The sequence below is a fragment of the Lissotriton vulgaris genome, chromosome 8 (assembly GCF_964263255.1).
Source record: "Lissotriton vulgaris chromosome 8, aLisVul1.2, whole genome shotgun sequence".
Taxonomy (NCBI): Eukaryota; Metazoa; Chordata; class Amphibia; order Caudata; family Salamandridae; genus Lissotriton; species Lissotriton vulgaris.
In genome coordinates, this window is record NC_141696.1 from 236,279,985 (window position 1) to 236,304,272 (window position 24,288).

The window sequence follows — 24,288 nt, forward strand, 5'->3', positions numbered from 1 at the left end:
ACGGAACCAAGCTTTAAAATATTTTTAACTGCTCTTTTTCAGTGAACATGGCGAAGTGTTTATGTCCACTTTTTCCATTTTTGATAGCGTTGTTGCCTTTAACTTTACTGTTGCATTTGATTGACACAATAAGATGCGATTTTTGTTTGTGCCTGTAGTGCATAGCTGTGTTTGAATTTGTCTGTCTGAGGGCAAGTTATTTCAGAGGTGAAGTGTCATTACTGCGAATCAGCTGTCACTGCTGCACTTGCTCCTGCTTCTAGGTGCATCTAGTAGGTTGTTTGCTGTTGAATGTAGAGAGCAGAATGGTTGTTTTTTTAAAAAAATCATTTGTTGAGTGTATTTGGAGGCAGAGGTAATCCCATAAAGCTGTTTGTAGGGGACGCCCGCAATATTAAGCTTGAGTCTTGCTTCCACAGGGAGCAAGCGAGGGCTTTGTGCAAGGGATGGACTGATGTTTTTTGCAGTCCAAAGACGAAGCAGCCTGTTGCATGTTGGTATTTTTGTAGTTTTTGTATTCTGGTGTGGAGAGAGAAGAGTGTATAGAACATTGCTACAGTCAATGTGCATTTTGATAAGTGCTCCTACTGCCACTGCATGCTTTTCTGATATGATCAGTGCCCTTCTGACAAGTCTATATTGGTAGAAGGCAGACTTTACTACGGTTCTCATCTGAGTTTAGGCAGTAATTAGTGTCCCATTTGACTCCCAGGTGTTTAGGTCTCACTGAGTCAGCGCATGCGCTGCTCGGAGAGACATTTAGTAGGTGAATTTTCAAAGTGCTACAGGCTGGCCTAGAACTTCCGTTCAGGCGAGCTTGCATGCACCCAGCCGCCATCTGTCTTTCACGGGTCATTAGCACCACTCGGCTGCACGTGTTGTGTCTCCTGCCATGTCTGCTTTTGACCCTCATGATCACTTTCCCTTTCGCGGTCTTACAGCCATGATGCACGCCCCGCTTTTCCCTTAAGTGCTTACACATGTTCTGCACTAGCCTTCTTAGAATGCAGTGTAGGCCACGTTCTGCATTCTACCTCGCCATACATCCAACGTAGCCCACCTTTTGCACATTTCTTCCTCTGACATGCAAGGTATCTGCTCTTTGCACACAGCTTCCTCTGAAACTACTTGCTGCTGAGATGCACAGCCAGCCCCACGCTCCCATATCTGTAGTGAACCATCTAGAGGCACCTTTCTTTGACACTTGTCGTTTCAGTGATGACAGCTCCTCACTCCCTTCAGTGCTGGACAGCCTTTCTAAATACCCATTTGTAGCTCCTTCCTTCTGTTGCCTTCCTCCCTCCCCGCCCACTACTTGCTGCTGTTCTTCACACCATCTGTACATGCCCTTGTTAACCATGGGTTTTAAGGCTGCAATTGTTACCATTTGTACAACTAGTCCATAGAAATAATAAAAATGTGTGTAAATGGATAACTGTTAACACCGGTGATTGCGTTCTTCCGACATGTTCCATGTCCTCAGCGTAAAAGGAAAATGCACTGTTCACCCTTCAGATGTCTCTCTGCTACTCTACTTGCTATTCAAGCTGAAGGTTGTTGGGTTTTACTAAACTGAACACGATCACAACACACACAGCAAACACAGTAACTATGAAGAGATTAAGGAATCCAGCAAGGCATATGTTAAAATGCATAGAGAGGTACTTGACATGAAAAACAAATATCGGCGTTCCGAACACCCTGAAACACAGACCTGCTCCCACCTGAAACATGAAGCGCGTGATAGGTTTTTGCTTGAGGAAAAAGGCTAGCATTTTTTTATCATCCTTTTTTTTATGTCCACCTACCTTATGTCACCAATATGTAAAATGTATATACAGTGGGTTTGGGTTCTGTTCATGGACAATTTCTCGCTCACCTCCTGCTGTCGGTTTTTGGGCATATGATTCCACCTCCTGTGGAGTGCGTGCATTGCAATAAAGGGACTATTTTGCATCATAAAAAAACACTTAACCATCAAGCTTGTTGTCATTTTCACTTTTTTAACTCGTGCATGCAATACAATTACCAATACCACCAGTGTTATTACCAATAATACCAATACAACCACTACTACCAGCACTAATACTGCCACCAATACCGCCACAAATATCACATCATTACTACCACACTTCCACCAATAATACCACACCACCTATACCACAACCACTAGTGCCACTACTGCCACAGTTCCACCACCAATATCATCACCCCCACCACCATCAGCATAACAAATATTAAACCACCGCACTACTACACCCACCAATCCCACACCACTGTAAATTGTAAATTGTAAATTGATACTTGTATAGCGCACTACTCACCCGCAAGGGTCTCAAGGCACTTGTACAAATACCACTGTGGAACCCATCCTGGCTTTCCCTGTGAGGCGTCCACTCCTGGGCACCCCCAAGGTGGAGGCCAGGCATCCTTAGCGTTGTGGGGGCCGTTGTGGAGATTAAGCAAGCTATTGCCCAGAGTTGCAGAGTGGGACTCCATGATTGGAATAGGCACCGAGGCGAGAATTATCAGGTCTGTGGAATTTTGAGCCCAAGACCCCCCAAGGCGGGGAATTGAACCCTGGTCCCGGGCTAGACCTCTGCATCAGGGTCTGCCGCTCTAATCATTGAGCCACACTTCTCCACATACAAATACCACAAACACTAACACGGATACCACGCCACCACCCAACTACATCTTATGCAACTTACACCCTTTGACCTCTGCACTACCCACATTCTATACAATCACCTCCATATCTAACATCCTATATTACCAACATACTACAATAGAACTGCATCACATAAACCTACGTTCTACACATCCCCTACATTACACTGAAGACCTCTCACAGCCATACACACTTCACAGACACCACTGCATACTATTGGTTTCGCCATCAACCACCAGGGCTGCAAGTAAGCATTCCCTGTTGATTTTTCCACTTTTCAGAAAAACTGAAAAAGGCACTGCTGCATCTGCCCTGTCAAAGGAGAATTGCATAGCGGATGCCAGGGCCCTGCGTGTGAGCAAGAAATGTTAGCACTTCTGTGATGAATTTTTCTGTATATGAGAGGGAAGCTTGTACTGGCGCTGCCTATGCTGTGCCGATTCTATGTGCAAGGGACATGTGGTCTCATGTTAGTTTTGTAACTTATCTGCATGCGAGGGAAGGTGGCGCTATTGCTTTCTATACTGTAACTGTTCTGTGTTTCTCTGTGAAGCTTAAGACATTCTTTTCACTGTAGAAAACTCATAACTACTGGCTTTGTCAAGTTTATTAGCACTTTGGTAGCATTAATTATGCAATACATAAATTGCAATTAGTGCTCCAGGTTTTGTGGTATTTATTTTTTGACATTTGCATCTGTATTTACCAATATTTATGTTTGCTAATTGTATCTGTTTATCCATATTTATTTGAGGTTTTGCAAAAAAAAATGAAACTGAAACTGGTGCATCGCCACGTTTATTTAATCAATAAATGTGTACTTCTACTTGGATGGCTGACACATTTCAATAATATGATTATCCATAGATCGTAAATCAATACACTGGTATAAAATATGTACATTTTATCATCAATGTTGTGCACAACCTTGTTTAAGCCTCTTTACTACAATTTACCCCTTTTGTAAATCTATTACTTGTCATTCGGCACTGCTATTGGCCTGGAAGTTGTGACTCACAGCATTTAGAACCACTCTAAAAGAAATCTGCTTGTATCTACATCTAAATATAAATATAGGGAGGAAAATAAGTTGTTTCATGTCTGTATTTATCGGTAAAAATCAGTGAAAACGGATATCAGGAGCTTTAATTGTAATATAAAGTTAATTGCAAATACAATACAATAAAAAATCACCCCAAAAACATCAAAATGCTCAAGTAACACCAAATTCGTAAGACATCTAAAAATATAAAATGGTAAATGAGTATTACAAAAGTAGAATAATGGTAACCACCATTAGTGGAGTTTACTATGAAATCCTCTAAAGTGGTGGTATTTTCACTAATATCCTGCATCATCCGACCTACCTCTTGGTTTCAGTAAGTGCAACGCTCTAGTCTTACATTTCAGAACTGAGTTGCATATCCTGTACATTTACCTAATGCAGCTAAATTGGGCGATGAGATGTTCTGTGTCTATTGTGTCTTTATTTCTGATATTACAGAGGTACGTTGGTGTTTTTCTAGGGAGAGGTAAAAGAAGTACATTTGTATGAACGCAAGCACCACCACAGTATCACTTAGGGCCACCACAGCATCGAGCATCGGCATAGCCAATAGGTCTCGCCTTTGGGACCTTTATAAGTATTTAGTTATGCAGCACAATATCCTTACTGCAACAACATAAACTGTTGCATGGCTAAACACTTATAAGGTCCCAAAGGCCAGACCTATCGGCTATGCCAATGCTTGTTGAAATGTGGTTGTGGGGCATTTTCCCCGCCAGGTGTCCCTGGCTGTAAAATTTAATTTTTGACCCATTCTATTCTGCTCTATTCTCCAGAACCTATAACGCGCATGACTACCCGTCTCAGTCTTCCCAGCGCTATCATAATGAGAGGAGTGAGTGAATTAAAGGAGATTAGGACAGAGTTAAGAGAAAAGATATGTCTTAAGTTTTTTTCTGAACCTTGCAAAATTGTCCTCCAATCACAGTCTGGTAGGTGGAGAGGTGCAAAGCCTAGGTTCAAGGTAGGCAAAAGACCTGCCACCACTGCTAGCTTTCTTAATTCTAGGGACAAAAAGCAGTCCACAATTGTTTGATCGCAAGTACCTATTGGCATGGTAGGGGATGGACATTTGCTGCAGGAACCATCAAGCTTGAAGCTGTTCTTTGACAAACAGATGTCAGTTGCCCCATGACAATTAGCTATAGTATTAATCTTTCTACTTCAGGATATGCATAAGTATATTTGTATGTCACATATATAGAATTGGAATTGGAGGTGGGTGGTGTGAAGCAGGTCTATAAAGGGTTTAGTTTGGATGGACATGGGTGGATCGCTACCTTTTATAATTGACTGAACTGATGGGGGATGGTAAATCAAATATACTCACTCCATGGCAGTTGTCAGTCAGTGTCTGGCATACTGGCCAGGGGCATGATGATGGAGTTTGCGATTTGGCATGAAAGCCCATTCTTAATCGTACCGTTGTAATCAGTTCTTTGGAGAATCTGTTCAGTCTTAGGGCCTGCTTACAGACTTTGCTCTACAGCTTGATCTAGATCGAAAATTTGGTATTGTTTACCGACAAGGGTTCCACATTTCATACAGTTCTTGTTTGGGTGTAGGTCAGTGACCTCAGTGGTTCCTGGAGTTGTCCCTGGTGTGTTTCAGGAAATGTAACTCCTTTGTACACCAGGAAGTATTTCTAATTTCTGTGATTTTAGGACATGAGTGGTCCATCTGGTCTCTTACTCTCTCTTTCTCTCGCTTTCTCTCTCTCTCGCTTTCTCTCTCTCGCTTTCTCTCTCTCTCGCTTTCTCTCTCTCTCGCTTTCTCTCGCTCTCGCTTTCTCTCGCTCTCTCTCTCTCTCGCTTTCTCTCTTTTTCTCTTTTTCTCTTTCTCTTCTCTCTCAGGAACCACAGTGTGGCCAATACTCTCCCATCCATGTGGTGGAAGACTTTCTCTGCACTGAGTGGCTGCCATCTCTAGAGTTTTGCTTTTGTTGTCGTCTCCTAAGAATGCACCAGTTATAAACGGTTTATATTGTCCATTTGTTTCATGAAGTTGGTTTCTTCTATTTGACCGAGATAGGTATGTTTAGTGTTTTATCTAGTGTGATACCCAGTAGTTCTGCCATAATGTTATTATAAAAAGTTAGAGATCAACCAGTAGGCGGGGTACTTTATAAGGTCTTTTTATGGATTAGGCAGTACTATCTTAGTAGGGGTTCCAGTCAATTAGATGGATCACCCTGATGGGCTTCTGTATTGCAGTAGTGGCACCAGGAATCCCAGATAGCTCTTGAGGAATTCAGGTATCTTTTTCTCTGGGACATGAGGATTTGACAAAGGTGGTTTCTTAATTCTATGTCAGAACTGGAGGCAAGGATTATGCCTTCTTTCTTCACTTTATTGTACATAGCAGCAAGAACGGATAACACAAGATTACATTTCCCATGATCCAAAGGGAAAGGGTAGTCAAAACAAAAACAGTGTTCTTAACCAATCAGAACCAAGAACAATGTCCAATCACTGTCGTCCAGCAGCTCTATAGCCTCTCGCCAGTCTCCTTTCCTCCTCTTTCTTCGCTGCTACGCAGCCAGATAAGTGCCCTTTAGTTTTTACTCTGCTGTGTGCTTTGTCTGTTTATTGTTGTAATGCTCTGTTTTAATGCTATGTTGCTCTGTTGGTAATGTGAGCACTTGCTACTCTTTATTTACGTGCTTTCTGCTCATGTTATGGTGATCAGCGGGGGTGTGCGCGCAACGCGTATTGGGCAGTCGTCCCCACAGGGACTACTGCCCTTGTCTGACAGGATTTTGGTGCGTGTCACCCGCGGTCCCTGTTTTGGCTTGTATGCGAGGACGGGCGATTTCTGTTTCGTGAGAGCGCCGCCTCGCTGGGTATTGCCTTAGATCCTCCCGGCGCTTGACTTGGTTGTTTTCTCCCTCGCCGCGGAGACGGTTTCCCCGTGTCTACGCAGCGTACTGCTGGCGTTGCGGTGACGACCTCCAACTGCCGTGCGTCGCCTCTGAAGTCGCGCCGCACCTCCGAAGCCTCTATGGAAACGGGCTGACGGCGCACCCGACTTCTGACAGGTGCTGGTCCGAGGGGAACGCCTGACATGGTCTGTAGCCGGCAGCGCTTCTATTTAAAGCGCTGTTGAGTATATTTTCTGGCACGCTTGGTTCTCTGTGAGGCCCATTTGAGCACCAAGTCTGTACTCCCCCATAGAACGCCTCTTTGAGGTCTTGTATCGGCCCTAAGGCCACATACCTAGGGGACTTCCCGAACCAGAGTGTTCCCCGAGGGGACACAGTGTGCACTTGATTCTTTTAGGCCAGCACTGGTCCCCTAGGGGCTATAACCCTGCAAATTGCGGTTTTCAACCGCCCAAACATATCTGCACTGACACCCAGTGGAATATATTTCTATATATATTCTCCCTAGAACAGGGGATATTTGGATATTTGGTTCAGTCTTTTTTCTATTGTCTACATATATGATGGAGTATTAAGACGATGAGTACCAGGAGGAGCAAGACCCCTTGGCAGACATGCCCTGGGGAGACGCCTTTTATGAGGCGGTTGACACTTCTATTTATAAGGCAGTAGAGTTGGTCATTTCGCCCCTTGAATAGGCTTTCAGGCCAGATTGAACAGGCTTTTGAACGCCTTGAGCGCAGTGTGGCGGTCCCCTCCCAAGCGCCGTCCACTTCCACCCAAGATCCCGGGTCTTCCCCTCCTGCCAAACGCCCTAGAGAACCGGGTGTGGATGTGGATGCCTTTGAATGTTTGAAGAAAACGTTCTTGGATAGTCAACCTTCAGGTTCTGCAGCGGTTCCTAAACCTCTGACTCCGGCACTCCCTCCGGCCCAGCCCAGTCCCTCGGGAGATCTGGATTCCACTTCCAGCCCGTCCAGTCCATGGCTCCCATCCCGCCCACCCAAAGATGCGCAGACTACCACCCCACCATCTGATATGCTAGACCCCAATGAAATTGTTCATCCCCGATCCTCTGAATGGTTCCCATCGGAGAAGGTGGCCTCGTATGTTGCAGAACACATACGCCGCCCTCTAGAAAAAGAGGCCCGCAACTGTGTCCCCGTCCCTCCTTGGAGGGAAAGGTGGCACTCGCTCCCAACACTGACCCTCGAATGTCAACATTTCTGCAGAAATTTATAAGAGATCGTAAAAAGGGCATAGATAGATCTTGGAGAGCGTGCCAGGATAAGCTCCTGGACGCCCTCGGGCCGGCCACCAAGATCTTAGACATGACCGAAGAGGCCAAGGCTTCTGGCTCGCTTATCTCCCCTGAGACTTTGTCTGGTTGGGCGCAGAGAGTAATAATTTTTCTAGGTAAAGCTAACTGCGCCCTCTCCACTGAGCGCCACCGGTCCCTCCTGATAAGGATCGATCCGAAACTAGGAGACCTATCGGATTCGGCGGCCGGCGCTGGCGCTCAAGGTGGATTATTTGGGGAGCCATTCATAAAAGAATTGGGTAAATTCGTAAATACATTTACATTTTTAGATAGGGCTTAATCTACCATCAAATAAGTATTCCTGCATGTTTTTCGGGGGCAGGTCGAGGCAGGGGGCGCTCGACTGGTCGTCAGAATCAGCAGACCAACCAAAGAGGCTCCGGAACCTACCAAGACAAATTCAAGTTTGGCAATTTCTACCCCACGTGTGGTCGACGTGGGAAAGGCAGAGGCTTCAGAACAGGAGCATCTAACCCTAACTCCGGTGAGTGTTCTCCCTTTTTCCCCTCAAAACATAGGGGGGCGGTTGGCAAGTTGTTACCAGGCCTGGCTAGCCATTACCCGGGATGCTTGGGTTCTACAAACCGTGAGGGGTTTCCATTTAGAGTTTGTCCGGGTCCCCGTGCAAAAGGTAGCACCACGTCCCATTCACTTTTCAGCCCAAGATGCGTCCCTGGTGGACGAGGAAGTTTCCTCTCTCCTCTACAAGGGAGCCATCGTTCCCGCGTCGCGTCACCCCAAGGGTTTTCTCAGCAATATCTTCTTGGTCGACAAGACTGATGGCGGCAAGAGGCCAGTGATCAACCTGAGCGAATTCAACGAATGGTTGGTATACCGCCATTTCAAAATGGAGGGCATTCACCTCCTGCGAGGCGTTCTTCGTCCTTCAGATTAGATGGTCCGCTTGGACCTCTCAGACGCTTACTGGGTGATTCCGATCTTTCCGCCCCACCGCCGCTTCCTCCAGTTCCTTTGACGGTAACAGATTTTCGAGTTCACGGCTCTCCCTTTCGGGCTTTCTTCGGCACCCTGGTACTTCACCAAGGTGCTCAAGCCAGCGGTGGAATTCCTGAGAGCTCTGGGGTCAGGATGATTGTTTATCTAGACGATATTCTTCTGATGTCCTCTTGCCCCGTCAATTGTTGGAACATCTTCAGATGGCTATGACCCTCCTGCAGGATCTTGGCTTTGTAATCAACGAGAAGAAATCGTTGTTACTTCCAACCCAATCGATTACATTCTTGGCATTCGTCATTGACTCCGTCTCCACTTCACTCTCAGCCTCCCAACCAGGAAAGTGACAAAAATTTGTCACGAGTTGCGTCACGTCACGGCCAGTCCAAGCAACAGGTTTCCCTGCGACAGCTGACGTGTGTGGTCGGTCTTCTGTCAGCCTCGATTCAAGCCGTTTTCCCGGGCCCTCTGCACTACCGGGCCCTCCAACGCCTCAAGGCTTTCTTTCTCCGGAAAGGTTACCCTTACTCGCACAAGGTGGACTTGTCTGCCGAGGCCAAGACAGAAATCCAGTGGTGGTTGTAACATATGGAGGCCTGGAACGGCAGGGCGATCTTCGGGTCGGCTCCGGACCTTGTCATAGAGTCAGACGCCAGGAGACTTGGTTGGGGCGCCCGATGCGGCAGCCTCTCTACGGGAGAATTGTGGTCTCCCGAAGAACAGAAGTTACATATAAACTGTTTGGAACTCCTGGCACGTTCCTTCTCCGTTCGGTGTTGGACGAAAGAGTCGGTGCAGTCTTGAGTCCTCTTAAAAATGGACAACGTATCAGCAGTCCGTTACATAAATCACATTGGGGGCACCAGGTCGAAGGCTCTTTCAACCCTTGCGGCGAGCTTCTGGCAGTATTGCCTGGACAGTCAGGTCTCGGTGACGGCGGAGTATCTGCCAAGTCGGGACAATGTAACGGCGGATTATCATTACCGTCATTTCAGGGACTCCAGTCTGTGGAAACTGGACCAGGAGGTCTTTGCGTCCCTCCACGACTTGTGGGGACCTTGCACAATCGACCTCTTTGCCTCCAGGCTGGACAACCAGCTCCCGATATTTTGCAGTTGGAGGCCGGACCCTCTAGCGGTGGCCACGGATGCCTTTCTCCAGGATTGGAGCATGAAACGGGGGTATGCCTTTCCCCCCATTCGCGATGATCACACGGACAACTGCTCAAGTCCGCAGGCAGTCTGCAGACATGATCCTAGTCACTCCGCTCGTCTCAAGTGTGGTTTCCGGTTCTTCTGGAACTTTCTTGGGATTTTCCAATCCTACTTCCCCGGTTTCCTACTCTTCTGACAGACCCGAACGGAGTCCCTCATCCACTGGTAGTGATGAGCTCATTGTCGCTCATGGCGTGGAGGATTTCAGGGGCAGATGGCAAACCCCTGGACTTTCGAGAGAAGCTGAAATCCTCATCTCTGAGGCTTGGGCGGACAGTACCGTCAAGCGATACAGATCCGCTTGGGGCAGATGGTCCCGTTGGTGTGTGCGTCGTGGTGTTGATCCCTTGGCCGCGGAAGTGGGCCATGTGGTGAATTTTTTAGCCCATTTGGCCTTGAATGGTTTGGCTTATCGGTCGATTAATACCTTCAGATCAGCCATTTCCTCTGGTCGTGTCCCAGTCAATGGTTCCCCAGTGGGGGAGCATCCAAAAGTCTGCAGGCTGTTACGGGTATTCGTCTTTCTTTACCCCCACTTCAGCGCTATTCCGCGTTGTGGGACGTTAATTTGGTTTTGAATCTTTTCCTATCCTGGCAACCTAATGGGTTCCTGTCCAGGAAGAAATTGTCGGCTAAGCTAGCAATGCTCTTGTGCCTGATATCCTGTAGAAGGGTGTTGGATGTCCGTGCCCTAGACTTTACTGGTCGGGTCTATACTCCTAACGGGGTTACTTTCACTCTGCTCAGACGCACTAAGTGTCATACTAGGGTCATATCCTACCTGGAATTCCCCTAAGCTCTGTGTCGTTCGTTGCCTCAAGGACTATGAAGAGATGACAGAGGAGCTTCGTCCTCCGGGGGAAAGACAATTGCTGATTGCTTTGCGTAAGCCTTTCAAGGCAGTCTCTACTTCTACCATCGCCAGATGGGTTAGGTGGGTGATGCAGGAAGCAGGCATCAGTCTCAGTCAGTTTGGTGCGCACTCGGCAAAAGGTGCCATAGCTTCCAAAGCGTTCGTCTGGAAGATATACTCAATGCTGCTGACTTGGCTTCTGACTCCACCTTGAAGAGGTTCTACTTCAAACCCATTCTTGATATGGCTCATATGGTTGTGGGCAAGCTTTGAACAAGCATAATCCTCTCCTCCAGTCCTGACATTGAATGAAAAATGTCCTAGCTAACGTAACGGAAAGTTTCAATTCTATTAAGGACTCGGAAGCGAGGATTATCCCGCCCATTGCTCCTGGAAGAGTCCCCTCCCCGTACAGTAGTAAGTATCAACTTACGCTGACTTACCGTTTTGATGGTTGATGTTCATGTGCCAGTACTTACGTCACGTTTTCCTTGTAGGGTGATGGGGTAGTACCTCCGGTAACTCCTTTCTGATCTTTTCAGGTTCGGATTCCAACCAACAGGATGCGTGAAGAGCAAGTTTGGGGCTGTCTTCGCGCTTCGAAAGAGGAGGAAAGGACACTGGCGAGAGGCTATAGAGCTGCTGGACGACAGTGATTGGACATTGTTCTTGGTTCTGATTGGTTAAGAACACTGTTTTTGTTTTGACTACCCTTTCCCTTTGGATCATGGGAAGTGTAGTCTTGTGTTATCCTTTCTTGCTGCTATGTACAATAAAGTGAAGAAAGAAGGCATAATCCTTGCCTCCGAGTCCTTAATAGAATTGAAACTTTCCGTTACGTTAGCTAGGACATTTTTCATTATCGCCCTTGTTTTCCCTATTGTAAATTTTTCATTGGGGTTTTCTATGCAGTGCTTTGGACATTTCTGTCTGGGATTATGTAGCAAAAAACTTTTTTCACTTTTATAGCATATCTAAACACTGCCTCAGAGTTGTATCATTGTTCATGGGGTCTCTTAAAAAGAAATTTCTGGTCTGGGCTCACTTGGACGTGTGACAGTTGTCTTGGAAATCTTTCAGGTGTCCTAAACCATTGTAGGCCTTTCTTTCTAATTCGAATATCTAAGACTGTAGGTGCCTATTTGCCATATTCTTAGTGTTGCTTTTTAAAGGTCCTATTGTTGTGTAGTTCCTATATTCCCAATAGGCTCTGCACATTGGAATAATATATCCTATAAATTTGACGTAGGACTTAGGTCAGTAGGTCTCTATCGAATATACTAAACTTAATTATGAGTGCCAGCTAGCTCAGAGGTCACTAGAAACTTTTTCGAATTCACAAGAAGGGATTCGTTTCTGACAACCACACAAACATGACAACTTTGTTTCCCTAGGACTGGAATAACTATCTTCAGAGTCGTGGAAACAATAGATAAGTATTTCACTTAGTCAATCGTGCATGCTTCGTTTCTACAGAGTTGCAGAGAAATAGTGAGACGGGCGTTTTCAATAAAAAGGGTTTATTGAACAGTCTTCTTTCTCATGCAAGAGAGGTGAACTGCTACAATCGTTAGACAGAATGCAAAGTATAATGCGTACAGCGAGAATAGTATTATAAAATAATACTGTAAGAGCATTGTATGGTTTCTAAGCCATATAAAAATGCATACATAAATACACTGGCTAAAATGCTAAACTGGTGCTTTTAAAATACGCCTACCCCAATGTACCTAACCTAAGTCTAGTACGAGGGATGAAGTAAGTATGGTCTTTTGAATAGGTTTAGTTTTTGCCACGAATCTACCAAAGGTTTCTCTAGGTTCTAAACAGCTCCACACCTTAGAATGAAGGAGGTCTGGTATCTCTGTCTCGGGACTCGATTTCCCAACACCCCACAAGGGGCGTCAGAAACACTGGAACTGGATTTCTCAGCAGAGGAGGGCAGCTTCCTGATCAGTGCGTCAGCTGGAGAGTCGGCTTCCTTCGGCACTTGCTGTAGCGAGCTGTGTTGGGCAAGTAGGTTGTCAAACTGCTCCGAACCACCGTGCTTTGTTATAGCAAATGAAGGTATATTTATACCTTGAAGGTGTTTAGGAATGCCATCTTTGACATAAAGTCAGGCATATGAACGTCATGAATGAACTCCTGGGGAATAGTTGTTTATTGTAAAACTAACTGAGTTCTTGGAGAAATCAATATTCAAGCAAGGGGAAGTCCCTAACGGCTTAAGCTGGTTTTCCAAGAAATCGTTGTGACGTTTGGTGAACGGATGGAAGTAGCGATGCCTGTATTTGGGTAGCATGGGCTATGCCTAAATAAGGGCTTGATTTCTATGCCTATATAAGGACAGTGTGATTTGTACCTATATAAGGGCATGAATCGGGAAAATCTATTCGGAATCTAAAATGATATACAACACTATTAGTTCCTTCTTGTTTTGTCTCCACCTGTAGGCCTGACTTTGCCTGTAAAAGATTAATTACAGATTCTGCTGGCAAATTCCTCAACACATTGGCATGTTCCCTTCATTTGGCATTCCTGCCATTTTCTTATAACATTCTGATAGTTAACATAGTGGGGCAAAGCAAAGCAGGGGAAGGATCTGTGTGTTAATACTTTTATCTACACAACATCTCTTAATTAAGAAGTTACACCTGTGATCTCATCTTGTCTTAGCCTTGTCTGAGTGCTTTCTTCCACTGAAGTCATTGTCTCGTATCAGTATGATGTTCTGTTGGCCCTTTTTGGATTACTACCAGCCAGAAAACAAGGTGTACTGCCAGAAAACTCAGATCCAGTTTCTGGCACAACACTGTTTTGATTTGCGCCTATCAGATCATACAGAATCTTCCACATGGTAGTCCAACACCCGGCGCAGTCAAAACAGTTTAACACAGCACCTTTAGAAAATTGTATTATTTTACAAAGTGCAAGGACTCTCTCTCTTAGAATAAGGCTTGGAATTTTATGTTACACAATGCTCTCAAAGCTTTCCCAGATGCCAAATGCAAAAGATTCAAATATACAAAGAGATACATATATGTTTATATGCAAGCAATAATTACACACTTGGTAAATATAATGCATGAATAATACAGATGAATAAACAAGCAGCAAATCATATGAGATAAAACTCAAGCAAATATACTGGACGTCCTGCAAGAGATCAGAAAGCTATATATACATCAAATGAGTACTTTTGAGGTGCACCTTCACTCACTCACACATCACAAAGAAAACACACTCACTCACACATCAAATGATCACAGCCACTGGCTCACATCACAATGGCAATAATCAAAACTCAATACATCACCTGGTGCAAAACACCGCATCTCTGGGGAAGTACACAGTCGTGAGTGAGAGCCTCAGCAACCAGGGTTCACACTCGGAGATAGACGCGTCCGTCCTTGCTCGGATTCCAAACTCCCGGTTTCCAAGTCCACAACCCTCAGCTTTAAACACACTCGAAGGTTTGAGAAAGGCCTCCCCCTGGGCCAGAGGAATCTTACCACGACTGGCCAGGTTCCAAGCAAGCATTCCCATGGCAGGAGGGAGATCTCACGTCCCCTTCTTCAAAACTTGCATTTTCCAGCCTCCATCTTGACGAAGCTTACAAAAGCCTTTCAGAATACATAAACAATCCCTCACAAAAACTGAAAGACCTTTAACGTGAATAACCCAAGCAACTTGTAAGCACTGCTGTGCATGCAGAAAAGCTGAAGCAAGGCAAAGTCAGAAAACAAGATGACATGAGGCCATGTCAAAGCCAATAGTAAGCACTTATTAATTCTCATAACACAAACAACTTGCAAGCGCTGCTGTGCACGCAGAAAAACTGAAGCAAGGCAAAGTCAGGTAAAAGGATGACATGAGGCCATGTCAAAGCCAATAGTAAGCACTTCATAATTCTTATTAATGTACAACACCGAGCACATGTGTGCATCACTGCCCACAACCCTGCACTTCGAAACCAAAGAGTATGTTCCACATCTCTCTCTCCCTTTAATGCTTTCAAATGCACATCCCACAACCTCTGCTCTTGGCAAGGCTATTCTACTCTGTGACAGCTCTCACTGAAATACAGCAAGATTACAAGAAAGAAGAGAAACAGGCATATGCAGGCCCGTCGTACATCCAGGCTAGGATGAAATGACATACTAAAGTCAGTTAAAATAATGGTAGTCTAATGTCATCACAGCGTCTCAAACCACAAGAGTGCCTCTAGCACTACACACACTTGTCAACTTATTGGCACTTTTCTTTTATTAGGCATACTCGGTTTTCATCCCAAGTTTTCTAAAGCTTACAATGTTCCATGTTCTCAGTTTAATGATATGAAATTGGGGGGACGAAGGAGTGAAGGAACACATGGTGTCTCACAGCTATTGTGAATTGTTTTACTGGATATAAACACATTTCTGGTTGCTTGTCTCATATGTGTTGCCTTTGAAACTTGAAGTATAGAGTTTCTGTCCTTCTGCTGCATGCCTTTTGTTTGGGCTGTGAGATATGAGATCAGATCCACTCGATACTGATTTTTGAAGTTCACTCCTTTTGTCATTTAATTCTGTGAAGCTGTCCAGCGTCTTATTTTTCACTCCTCTCTACATTCAGTTCAATGATTGTGATAAAGGGTCCTCCCTATTTCATACTCTGTTCTCTATGCAAAACTGAGATTGTTCAGATTTAAAAGAAAAATGGTTGCCTGTTTGTTTGGTGCACATTAATGAGTAGGGGTTGGCACCTTTAGTTTAAGCCTGCCATTACATTAGCTCCTTTAGTATAGTGTTCCTTTGTCTATGATCTGCTATGACCGCAATTTATTTACTCTCACAAAATGTTAGCATAAAATTGGCACACCCCTCAAAGCCTGCAATCTGTTCTACTCTCAGTTACATAGATATTTGTTAACCATCCTTTCTCTAAATGTGTTTCTTCTGTCAGAGATCAGTGTGCTGCCTGCTTGATCACAAGCCACTGTACATTTTCATGAGGCTACCAATATTGTATTTCTCTTCCCATGGTTGTTCAGTTGGTTCCACTTAACCACATTCTAGCCTAGGTAACGCTAGGCCCCTCTAGAATTTGCCACTTGTATTGAGCATGTCAATGAACAAGTGTCTTGTAAAAAAACCTAAAAAAAAAATAGTTTTTAGGACGGTACATTGTAAGTACTGCTTCATGGTTCTATTAAACAATCAAAACAAACAGCCTAATCAAAATAATTTTCTAAAACCCAGCTCTTAACTTATCATCAATGCTCAGGTTTTGCCGGTTAGGTGCTGCTAAACATGTCAGCTGGCTCTTCTGAGCATTTTCTGCAGTTTTTTCAGATATCTGTTCGTGGTCCTCCGATCAATAAAACCATATTCTTGCTACGCTATGAAGCGACTTTAGTTTTTTTGTTGTGTACTCGTGTGGTTTATTTTATCATCCTTTGCAGCAGTAACCGTATTAGAGAATTCTCTACATTAAACCCCAGGGACTACTGTTTTACCCCAGGGACCACTGTCTTACATATACCAAGCTGCTGCTCGAACGTCATTCACAGGGGAGGGATCAGTGAAAAGGACGAGAACGTATGATTGGAAAAAGTGCTTTGTGGGGGCGGCGGTTCAGTGGGTTTGGGTGGGGGCAGGGGGTGCTTTTGATAAGTGTTTTGGGAACAAAGGGGGACTTAAGGGGCTTCTTTGCTGTCTCCTGGTTGGAACTAACGTGTTTAAACTGTAATCCTGTCTCAGCCCCTGATTCACTGTGTGGGAATGTCACGTACCTGTTTTTGGGATGGCTGGGCCCATGGGAACTTTTTTTTTTCTGGTAAATGAATCGGTAAAAACAAACCTCCCACCCAGAGCTGCTCTTGTCAGCATTTCTTTCCCCTCCTGTTAGCCCTTTTTCTGTGACATTAGTGAGTTCTGGCGCCAGCGGTTGTGAGAGGCAGAACGAGTGCAACTCATAACGCTTGTGCATGGTGGGTGGGTGGCGGGCACAGCCCATTCTGACCGAAATATCCACCCCAGCTGAGTGGCCACCAGTTACTGGAGCAGGAAAACGCAATTGTGTTAGGCTCGTCGTAAGGACGTTGCAGCCGGCCCGGCTCCAGGGGTGGGTGGGGGATGGAGGTTAAAAGATTTGGTGTCATTTTATACCTTTAAGGGATCATCGCAAAATGGGTTTTCGATAAATCACTGCTTAACATAATAGCACAATCTCAAAAGAACAATGGCAAAGCCAATAGGTCAGTATGACACGCTGGATCGATGGTCAACTTTTTAAAACATTTTTTTACTTCAAGCATAAAATAAATAGAATAAAAAATAAAGAAAGCATGCCACTGCCTACACGTAGCACCATATGCTTGCAATAAAAACATTACAAACAAACATTGGCATAGCCAATAGGTCTCGCCTTTGGGTCCTTATAAGTGTTTGGTTATCCAGCACAATGTCCTTGATGCAACAACATCAACTGTTGCATGGCTAAACACTTATAAGGTCCAAAAGGCGAGACCCAGTGGCTATGCCAATGCATGTTTGTTAATGTTCTCTAATGCTTCCAATACGTCTCTCTGACCTGAATGCATCTCAGTTATGGAACTCGCACCGTGATAATCCACCTTTCAGTTGGGCTAGTCCCGGTTAAGTTGGCCTTTTCCACACTTTGCCACAAAAGCACATTCCACCTCAAGTTCTTGGCAGCAAAGCCAGGGCTCTATTCAGGTCCTCACCTACCTTGTGCCCACGATGGTGTTCCCGTCTTTTTTCATTTCAAGACTCCCCTGGTGCCTGCAGATATCTTGCTCATGCTCTCGCTTATGAATCCTGAGATCTTGAAACCGGCACTGTTCGAAGGGCAAGTGGAGTCAGCCTTGGGGCTCAACAAAGCATGGCCATCATACCCACCATCTGCTATTTACTTTTTTTTTAACTGATATGAGGCAGTAAAAGTTCTATTCCTCTTCACCGCACTGCTTCTGCATATCGGCTCTATTTTTCTTTGCTACGATAAAGTAAAATATATGTGTGGTATTTGTCACATGAGGTCAGATGTATCTACTGTTAGTACTTTGTGAGGAGTAAATGAAGGTCAGATAGGTCTTGATAGGTTATACCATACAATCTGCAGAAGGTGTTCTTTCTTTTTCACATGGTTGTGTATTCTACTGACATAGTGCACATCTGCCCTGTTAGCATATACGTATACAATACTTAATTTCTTTTCGTTAAAATATTTTAACCCAAACACATCGAAAACGGAAATCGTCATTAGGAAAACAGTGGTGCATCCATGCTGGTTTTTTTCCTGATGGAGGTACACATTTCAGAGTGCAGGTACTTATAGTAACTTAAATGAAACCATTAGGTACATCTGGAATGAAAATCCAAAGGTTTTTTGGCAGAATTAATTGTAACACAATGTATTATTATATTTGGGTCTGATATATTTAATTCTGCATTAATGTGTTTTGTAGGCTATACAGGAGTTTGGTGCTATGTGTAAGGAAAGAGACAAGGATGTTGTTAAAGGTGTTCTTCCTTATTGGCCAAGAAATTACTGCAAAATCTCGCTTGTAAGTATCCATTTTCTGTCAATCAAAAGTGTATAATGTATTTTATATGAAATCATTTTATTATAATGACTGAAAGTGTCACCTTGACTTCCACAACATGTCAATGCGTGTATTGAGCCAGCAGAAGCACACTCAGCAGTAAAATCCTGTATACGAGAGAATAAAGCTGAAATGTTCTTGATGAAGGTTCACTATATTAAAAAGCTGGAGAGCCACATAAATTGGTTGACCTTTTTTTAAGCAAATCAGACTCATTGCTACCTCCCAATAAAATCTAGGACTAGTTTCTTGCCATACCAAGAGGTGAATCAGCTTGCTGACACTTTCTAAGTGCAGGTTTGCTATGCTGATTACATGCACAAAATTGAATAGCATCGGTATTTGATGTAAATGTATGCCTCTTTTATTTCACAGCTGCAAAGATTTATACTAGGAGGTTCAATTCAGAAGGAGATAATTGTGAAAAGCTGCCTTTCAATTATTGTACAAAGTTTTATAGAGACTTTACAGGGGTTTTATTGAGTCATCAAGCTTAACTGTGTATTAGAAGGTAGCCCAATGTGTATTTGAGTGAGAATACCCTGGCACTCTGTTGTAAAGGACTGTTTTTCAAGGGATAGGAAATTGCCTGGGCTGTTATTGTTAGAATGTGGCATGATTTCTCTAGGTTCTGTAGTCTCAATTCTTGTTTCTCATCATGAGAGTCCATTCTGGTGAAATTATCATTAATCGTTTTGGTAAGCTACAGTACATATGATAATAGTAGCCAGTTGTGATTCGCCAGTTTAAACAGTTCTTATAAGAGAATTACATTTTTTCATTCTGTGGTCTTTTTTACCTTGTTGGAATAGGAGCATGCATGTCATGGCATCCTACTTCTTGACGGAGGTTGAGTGTAGTGGTGTTTAACTGCTGAATGTATAAGCATTAACTGCCTGGATCTTTGGAGCTACTGGCATGATTGTTTAAAGATTCCTTAAACTGAAGATTGTTAATGATAATACTATTGTAAGTTTTGCAAGGGCTATTGAATCTATATAGAAATAACTGATGTGTAATGGCTTGCAATTTCATACCTCCACTGCAGTAAGCTTTGCTTTTGTACCATATGGAATTTCGTTTTCTTGCTGTCCACATGGTCTGGACAGTGCTACTGAAGTTGTGCGAATAACCAGATGATCTTCTTCGGATGATTCAGATACAGGACCTTTGTAAATGTGACACTTTAGAAAGATCTTGGATCGCAAGTGGTAGCTGTGTGGTGGATACATGACCCTATGGACAGTTTGGAGCAACTTTGTGCTTTTATGCTCCTCGGATCTTGACTTCCTAATTTCCTATAGTCCATCTCATGTCTTAGCTTGGCTGTCCATATCTTGCCCCCTTCTAATACTTATCTGTTCATTTTGTTTTGTGTTTTTTTTTTTGTGTTGAAGGTCAAATGTTTCAGACTGGCTTAAGTAGCTGCATGCTCACTTTCTCATCACATTTTCTATGGTGGTAACTTTTTGTTAGCACAGAGCTGCTTTTCGTTTTCAAGGTACTATTGATGAGCTGTTAAGTTCAGTATATCTGTGGCGGAGCTACGAGCTGCTGATGCTCCACAACAGTGCTACTAGCCCTTGCTCTGCTGCAGCTTCCTTAGGGCTTGCTTTTTTCACTATATGGACAATGGATGTTGCCCTCACCACCTAAATGTGAGGAAGAGCTGTGTTACTCTGCTAGGGAGTTGACTCAGATGTTTGGCGGCTGCATTTACATTATTGGCAGCAGCCGCCATCCTGGTAAGGCCCAGATGGAGGTGTGTCTTTCACCTCTTGCCTCCGACAGCCCACTGGACTGTGTCCTTGCTCAGCTGCGCCTGCGTTTGCTCTCCAGCAGTGTTACCCTAGGCAGGAGCACCCCTGTACCGGCCATTGAATACTTCTGAGCCTGTAGAATTTGAACAAGGCTTGGGAGAGCTTCATACTATGGGGTATCTGCCTGATTCCATCTTAGATCTGTTAACTCACACGTTGTAACACACAATATTAGCTCCCTTCACACGGTCACAAGGTGAGGAGTCGATGACACTTGGTGGCAGAAGAAACAAGCTGAAAACCACTGTAAACAGTGGATTTTCAGTGCATTTTCCTAGGCTTTGATCTGATCATGTTCATTAAGGACATCGGCACCAGCCTCAGCAAAGTTTTTTTCTTTTGAGGAGTAGGGTTGGGGGTGGGTCTGAGACAAAAGTTCCTTGAAAGTACTTCGAGAGCCCACCCTGTCCAATGCCCTGCCCCAATTTGATGAGTATTTTGTTTGAGTTGGCAAGTCTGCCACAAATAGCGAGGTGAGTCTTGTGGAGGTGGGTTAGGCTAGGAATTATTTTTTTTTACAGCATCCACACCAACCCCCCCCCCCCCCGCCCCCCCTCCCCAACTTGATGCAGCATATAACATATAATGGGTAAATAGCCTGTCTGGTAACCCATAGGGCGGAGCATGTTCCCATAAAACTTTGCACTACCACCCCACCCCTTGCTATCATAATTTGTAGACTCTTGATATAAGGTGCTGGTATCGTTAACACACTCCTGACCAATCCGAGAGGAGGAACGCTGGAAAGATCACTTAACAGCCTCCTGTAATGCCTTATCAAGTATCCCTCGCGCCGACCCTGGGATGGAGCTGTCCACCGGCTGAACTACTGCTTACTTCTTGGCTGCTGATTCAGGGCAATACCAACAGGGTACATTTCGCCTTCCAGTGGCTGGGGGTGTGCTGGCTTGTAAACGACAACCAGAACTTCACAATTGAACAACAGTGACCCGATGGGATCACTTATATTAAGGCTTTCTTTCTGAGAGACTGCCTTACGGAATAGGACCATAATGGCAGGTGTTCTCCTTTCCGCACTGTAACAGGGGGTGGAGACGTCATTATGCTGCCTTCTACTCTTATATGGTGTGCCACCCTCATACACTAAGGGCTCTTACGGAACAATGTGGCTTCAGTTACCAAGGCTCGGTTGGGGCAGGAATATGTACAGCACTGTATTCATCTCTGGGTTCAGGAGCTGTGAGTTGAACACAACCACCGTGTATGCACTTATTACAGCATGGGGATCTGCGAGGCTTACTGTACCTCGTAGTTTCTAGAAGCAAAAGCTGCATGCTAACAGCTGCTTTACTCTGAGCTTCCATCCCATACCCGGCGAATCACGGTGTTATGAGATCATTACCACAAGAATATTTAGAATCTCCCCCTTTAGCAATACTGCTTTTGTGAGTGGATTCTCCTTCAGTGTACAACCAGCACATACCATCCCACTTCAGTGAATTTCCCCTTACCCTCTTGTAGGGCAGAGTAAAGTCTATTTAAAAAGTTGGGCATTTACTTTTAAGTTTTACATGTCCTAGTTATTGGAAAAACTCACAAATTCGTTTTTCACTACTGTGAGGCCTAACTCTCCCATAGTATAACATTTGCTTACCTTATTATGTTTAATAAGTGATGAGGTTTATTTGGGTACAGGTAGAAATGTCATGTTTAGTGTCTGTGGAATTTTAATTTAAGACCCTCTTTCATGGTAAAGTCGGAATTTTAATCACAATTCTGAAAATGCTACTTTTAGGAAGTTGGCATTTTTTTCACTTTCTTATCCTAACCATTTGGTGTATGTAGCCTGTTTCCTGGGTGGCATGACTAGGTGTAGTTGGCAGTTGGCCTTTGTATAATTCTCCCTGACAGTAACAGGGACTAGGTATTGGCAGGATGGGAGAGGCGGAGCTCTGCACAACCACACTTGCAATTCCAAGAACTGTCTCAACAAAGAACCTCACACTGGCCTTTTTGGTGGGGGCCAAATACTGGAAGTTACTTTCACTTCAAAGCTGGCACTGGGTATTAAAACCGGACCCTCAGACCCACTCTTCAGTACACTCCTGAACCTGTAGATACTACAGAAGAAGGACTACTCTGCTGCCTGAAGCTTGTCCCTCTCGCTGAGAAGGAAGACTGGACCTGCTCTGGTTATCCCAGGCTGAGTGACTCCACTGCATAGCTACAAGCTTCGTCAGAACCAATGCTGAGTGATGCAAAACACAGCGAAGCCTCGCTGCACAGCAGCAAGCATCATCGAAACCAACGCCGGACATGAAGCTTTGCAAAGCAACACTGTGTGGACCACGAATGCAGGATATAAAATCCAATCCTCAGCGGGCCAAACTTGGTCATGTGCCCGGTAAGCACTCAATAGCGGTCGGACTGAACTGGTGACTTTTTCCCTGGCCAGCGCGACAAGACAGCCTCAGTTGGTTCTTTTCGCCTTTTAGTGCTACTGTTTTCTAAGCTTTTAAAGTACAGTATCTCCAGTTCTACTGATTAGATCTAGTTATTTAATTTATCCATTAAATGTAATCTATTTTTATAAATCGGTGTGGGATTTTGCTTGTGTTGTGTTTTCACTTTATACACTTTGCCTCTAAGTTATGCCTGATTACTTTTGTGTTAAGCTATTCGAGGATTAAGCACAGGCTAGTTTGGTGACTTTTTGTGGTTCACCATAATGAGGATTGTTCCTGTTGCTAGAGTAGGATTTGACACGCCTCAACGAACAACTCAACTTCTCACAATATGATATCCTGTAAACCAGTGGTTCATCAACCGATATTCTGAGAAGTAATCAGCCATCCTAGATCGGGTCATGTGACAAACTATCTCCTGAACGGACCCCGAAATAGATGCTCTCATGAAGGAAATTACAGACAAAAAATAAACAGTCCGCTGTGGATTTAAAAATGACTCGCTTAACAACAGAGATTAAATCGTTAAGGCAAGAGGTCTCCACTTTGCAGACTCAACTGGATAAAGTTGAAGAGAGACCTGACTGTGGAATCGCATTATGATTTTCTTCCTGACTGGGGCATAGATATCAAATTCCTACAACACAAGTTTACTGACCTAAAAGACAGACTGCGGTGTAACAATTTTTGGTTTTATGGCTTCCCAGAGGTGGCAGAGAATTGATTCCATGATTCCTCTATCTTCATCTCCTGGAGTTTCAAAGAGCCCACCACATTTGCTCCTGCTCCCAAAGAGGGGGGGGGTTGATTTGAAGCACTAGATCAGATTGGCAACACCAAGACGTAGACCAGCAGCCCATAACAATCGTAGAGACCGGTCGTTGCCGACAAGACAAGTGACCCGGGTCTCGGACTCTCCAGCACAAAATTGAAGGACAGCAGATAATTAGAAAAAAAAAATCAAAACCCATGATGGAACCCACCTCAGGGAGCCGAACTGGATGTAGGAGGTAGCCACGGGATCGGTGGGACAGAGGACCAGAAAATCGCTAACTCTCGCTCAGGTCATTGCGAAAAAGGCACTCGGGAACACAAAAAGGTAGCAGCGTCTCAGCTGTAACTTGCTGCTTTATCAGGGACGTCGACTCGGGCGCCCAGGAGATGGCTCTGGATGGGGACGGGAGGGCGGAAGACAGGGAAAAGCGCCGCACTCACCCGCAACTCATGAGGGACACAAGCTCAGGGACACAAGCCTGTAACGATTAACCCCATAGCTGCTATTAAACATTCCTCCCCAGTGCTGCGCTGTCCATTAGAACTAGTGCTGAATGGACGTTCAATGGTCGTGCGCAGCTCTGGGGAGGTAGTGCTGCCGTCGGCCAATGCACCGAGGCAGCACTTAAGGGGTTAAGCCATGTTAGTGTTGATGTGTATAGGTGTTTATATGTCTGCTGCTTATATGTATAATAA

The 24,288-nt window shown here is 44.5% G+C and overlaps 1 protein-coding gene across 1 annotated transcript in view; it reads left to right on the plus strand.

The window, feature by feature from the left end:
• Window positions 1–24,288, plus strand: part of LTN1 (listerin E3 ubiquitin protein ligase 1) — a 406,396-nt gene that overhangs the window by 14,486 nt on the left and 367,622 nt on the right. The window contains exon 3 of the mRNA XM_086934025.1: window positions 18,435–18,533. Coding sequence (XP_086790151.1) covers window positions 18,435–18,533 — 99 coding nt within the window. The remainder of the gene's footprint in view (window positions 1–18,434; window positions 18,534–24,288) is intronic.